This window comes from Chiloscyllium plagiosum, chromosome 16, assembly GCF_004010195.1.
Source record: "Chiloscyllium plagiosum isolate BGI_BamShark_2017 chromosome 16, ASM401019v2, whole genome shotgun sequence".
Lineage (NCBI taxonomy): Eukaryota > Metazoa > Chordata > Chondrichthyes > Orectolobiformes > Hemiscylliidae > Chiloscyllium > Chiloscyllium plagiosum.
In genome coordinates this window covers 8,235,838-8,240,464 of record NC_057725.1, presented here as the reverse complement: position 1 = coordinate 8,240,464, position 4,627 = coordinate 8,235,838, and the positions used below count along the sequence as shown (strand labels likewise).

The 4,627-nt window shown below is 49.7% G+C and overlaps 1 protein-coding gene across 1 annotated transcript in view; it reads left to right on the top strand.

Moving 5' to 3' along the window:
- The first annotated feature begins 4,268 nt into the window (after positions 1-4,268).
- LOC122557635 (small VCP interacting protein) overlaps positions 4,269-4,627 on the top strand; it is a 17,808-nt gene continuing 17,449 nt past the window's right edge. The window contains exon 1 of the mRNA XM_043705423.1: positions 4,269-4,579. Coding sequence (XP_043561358.1) covers positions 4,424-4,579 — 156 coding nt within the window. The 5' untranslated portion in view covers positions 4,269-4,423. The remainder of the gene's footprint in view (positions 4,580-4,627) is intronic.

Here is a 4,627-nt window from a genome sequence, read left to right as displayed (position 1 = left end):
CACGAGGCTGATGCTAAAGATGTCGAGGATGACGTCTGAGGACAGATTACATCTTTTAGGGAATTGACTGGAATTCAGAAGAACTCGAAGAGATCTGATTTAAAATAATGCAACTGCAACAGATCTGTACAGAATAGGTGCAAGGAGGATATTCTTCATGCTTGGATACTCCAAATTCATGGTGAAAGTCGCAAGATGTTGGCCAAGTCACATCGAACACCAGACTCGTTTCTGTTCTCAAGTATATCAATGTTTGATTTGGACAGAACACGAAAGTGTATTCATTCTTACAGTCCTGCTTTTCATAAATGTTCGTAATTAATCTGAAGATGAAAGTGGCCCATTGGATTATTTATGTCGATCTCAGTAAAGCAGACTTGGCAATGTGTCCTTGCTCTTCAAAGCCAATGTGCTTGCATCTTCTTGGGTGGCACCGTGGCACAGTGGTTAGCACTGCTGCCTCACAGCGCCAGAGATCTGGGTTCAGTTCCCGCCTCAGGGAACTGTCTGTGCGGAGTTTACTTATTCTCCCCACGGCTGCGTGGCTTTGCTCTGGTTTCCTCCCACAGTCCAAAGAAATGTGCAGGTTAGGGGCATAGGTCTGGGTGGCTTGCTCTTCGGAGGGTCGGTGTGGCCTTGTTGGGCCGAAAGGCCTGTTTCCACACTGCAAGTAAGTAATCTAATTCAGCATGTCAGTGTTCTGTGTAATTTGAATACAAGGGCATCTGAGCACACACATAGAGATCAGTGACTTCCAGCATTGGACAGAATAATTTATTATCCAAAGAGGAACTGGATAAATCACTGACAGAGAATTACAAGCAGGTTTCTGGGGGAGAAGTGAGGCAAGTGACGTATTTGATTGCCTGGGTAGGTGAATAGTTTTACCCCCATCTCTGACCCTACTAAAACATTTAAATCCTGGAACCTGCCACAGCCAATCCTGTCCCTGTTCTAGTCATGTCTCCGTAATAGCCACAACATCGAAGTCCCAGGTACCAACCCACGCTGCAAGTTCACCTACCTTATTTCGTGTACTTCTTGCATTGAAGTATACACACTTCAAGCCACTTTCCTGTTTACAGGCACCCTCCTTTGAACTTGATGCCATGTTCCTAACCTCCCTACACTCCAGGTCCTGCACCCTGAAGCTACAATCTGGATTACCATGCCCCTGCAGAGTTAGTTTAAACCCCCCCCAAGAGCACTAGCAAACCTCCCGCCAAGGATACTGGTGCCCCTCAGGTTCAGGTGTAGACCATCCTGTTTATAGTGGTCCCACCGTCCCCAGAGAGAACCCCAGTTATCCAAAAACTGGAATCCCTCCCTCCTGCACCATCCCTGTAGCCACGCATTTCAGTGTTCTCTTTCCCTATTCCTCGAATCTCTATCACGTGGCACGGGTAACAAACCAGAGACACCAACTCTGTTCGTTCTAACTCTGAGCTTCCAACCTAGCTCCCTGAAAGCCTGTCTAACATCCTCTGCACTCCTCCTACCTATGTCGTTGGTGCCAATGTGGACCACGACTTCGGGTTGCTCCCCCTCCCCCTCCAGGACCCGGAAAACACGATCAGAGACATCACGTACCCTTGCACCTGGGAGGCAACATACCAAACGTGAGTCTCTCTCGTTCCCACAAAACCGCCTATCTGTGCCCCGAACTATCGAGTCCCCAATTACTACTGCTCTGCTCTTCTTCACCCTTCCCTTCTGAGTAACGGGGACAGGCTCCGTGCCAGAGACCTGAGCCCCGTTACTTACCCCTGGTAAGTCATCCCCCCCACAAGTATCCAAAACGGGAATCTAATATATATTAGTTCAGAGAAGATCATAAGAAATAGAAACAGGAGAAGGCTGTTCCACCATTCAGCAGGATTATATTCCTCATGTCCACTTTCCTGCCCTTTTCTCATAACTCGTAATTCCCCTATTGATCAAGAATCTATCTCAGCCTTAAATATACACAAGGATTTTCAGGGACAAGAAGTTCCAGAGATTCACAACCCTGTGAGAGAATAAATTCACCCTCATGTCAGCCTTAAATTGATGCCCCTTTATTCTGAGACTATGCCCTCTGGTCCTATACTCTCCCACAAGGAGAGACATCTTCTTAGCATTTATCCTAACAAGTACCTTAAGTATCCTAAAAACAAAACTGCTGGAAATCACAGCGGATCAGACAGCATCCATAGAAAGAGAGCAACCTAACTTTTCAAGTCTATATAACTCTTCATCAGCGCTCTGATTTGGGAAGGTTGTGAGGTTTAAGGTGTGGGCTATTAGGAAGGGGATGTCAGTGTTCGGGGTCTCATCAACATATCCAGGCTAAGACTGGAAGCCGCTGGTACAGAAGTGATCACTGTCACCTTCTATTGTGTTGGGAATTGAAGGTGCACAATAGGGAAGAAAATAACTGTGACCACACTCAGAAAGAGCAGGGTGAGTGACTCAATCTGTGCAGGAGGGTCTGCAGGATTCATTCATCTAAGTCTTCAAGTGAAAGACGATTGCACGCAGAGCCACGTACTGTACATGACACAAACCTGCAGGGTCCCTATTCTCTGGCCATCCTATAGCATTGCCCCCCCTTTCTTTGTGTTGCACCTCCCTGCCCCAGACAGTGCTGGACAAGTCATTGACAGCTAGTGAGGCCATGAACCAAGAGGGAAGTTACATGAAGAGGGTCAAGATGTTAGCCTGAGCCAATGTTATATCTTGCTTCTCTGGCTTCCATGTGTGACTCTCAGTGAGACCTGCCTCCAAGCAACATTCTATGTGCCAATGAAGTGATACATTATGCAATAATGTGTTTTGGGCCTACACAGCGAGACGACCAGCCTATCTATGGCTTACACAGACTTATAGACAGATATCAATTTACATAGATTTATAGCAGATAGATTTATCTGAATGGTCACAATTATTTACAAGCCATTGTCACCCATAGCACTAAAGTGCCTTCAATCAGTTCTGTTTGTGTGTACTCCCTGGTTCTGCAGCCAGGGGAAGCCTGTTGGCCCCGGACATTGGGTCAGGGGACTCTTGAGAGTGCTCAGGCCTTAACATCCCAGACATGTCGAGAGTCTCCTTGCCAGAGAGAAGTCCACCCACCTCAGCTTGACCTTCTCAGAGTTGGGGGAGTTTTGAGGGTGGTGGTGATGTAGGGTGGAGGTAGAACGAGCAATCTCCTTCAGAGTGGTAACCTGTAAGGGGCCTGAGTGTGGTTCCTCCTTCAATTAGTGTGTCCTGGTGCTGCCTTATTTCCTTGTGAGGATGGGACACTGTCACCATGCTTTCAGTCCTGAGAATCAATAGCTGTGTCAATGGAGTGTAGGTGCATGTGCACCTCCAGCAAATACTGAGGGGGCTGGACCTGGCTCTCCATGGCAACACCCAATCTGCCCATGGACGCATATTCATTGTGCTGCTGCCGCTTTGGGCAATGAAGGCCATTGTGTCTCCCAAACCCTGTTCCTCTCTGTGCATCTGGATGAAGTCATTAATATCACCAGGTCCTCTCCTATCCAGTACTGAGCAGGTCACAGGTCTCCAGCAGTTCTCTGAGTGCCAGTGTGGTCTGGAGTGTTTCTTCCTCAGTCAGCTGAAACAGAAACAGAAATTGTTGGAAAGGGTGACAGCATCTCTGGAGAGAAGTTCTGAGGCAGGGTCACTGAACCTGAAACTTCTTTCCCCTATTGTGTGGAAACAGGCCCAACAAGTGCACACTGACCCTCCGAAGAGCAACCCACCCATCCCATTTCCCTCTGACTAATGCACATAACACTACGGGCAATTTAGCATGGCCAGTTCACCTGACCTGCACATCAGTGGATTGTGTGAGAAAACTGGAGCACCGAGAGGAAGCCCATGCAGACACGGGGAGAACATGCAAACTCCACACAGACAGCTGCCTGAAGCTGGAATCGAACCTAGGACCCTCGTGCTGTGAGGTAGCAGTGCTAACCACTGAGCAACCGAAACATTAACTCTGATTTCTCTCCACAAATGCTGCAAGACCTGCTGAGCCTTTCCAGTAATTTCTGTTTTCGTCCCTTTATCTGTTCACTTGACTTCATTCCTGATGAAGGACTTTTGCCCGAAACGTTGATTTTCCTGCTCCTCGGATGCTGCCTAACTTGCTGTGCTTTTCCAGCACCACTCTAATCTTGACTCTGATGCCCAGCACCTACAGTGCCCAGTTTCGCCATGTATGTGGCTTGCCTGGTCAGTTTTTTTTAAGGTGGTGTTGCGCTCGGCCCCCTGAGGAGGGGCAGTCTGAGGAGCGTGCAGGTTTTGCGTCATTGGGACACTCTTGCCTCCTCTGCCCCCTCCTTGTCAATTGTAGTCCGTGGGCCGGCGGGACGGGTTGCCATGGCGGGTGGACGCACGGCGTCAGGGGGTGGGGCGGGGAAGGTACCAGATGCGGATTGAGAGTCGGAGTCGGACCCGGATCGGGATCACCCCACCCGCCGCGAGCCCAGCGCCTGCTCCGTGTGAGGCTCCGGCAGCGGCGATGGGATTGTGCCTGCCGTGTCTGGGAGGGGCGGCCCAGGATGTGGTGGAGACACCCGACCCGGTGAGAGGCTGCGCCCGGGGGGGGGGACGGGGACGGGGACAGAGCGGG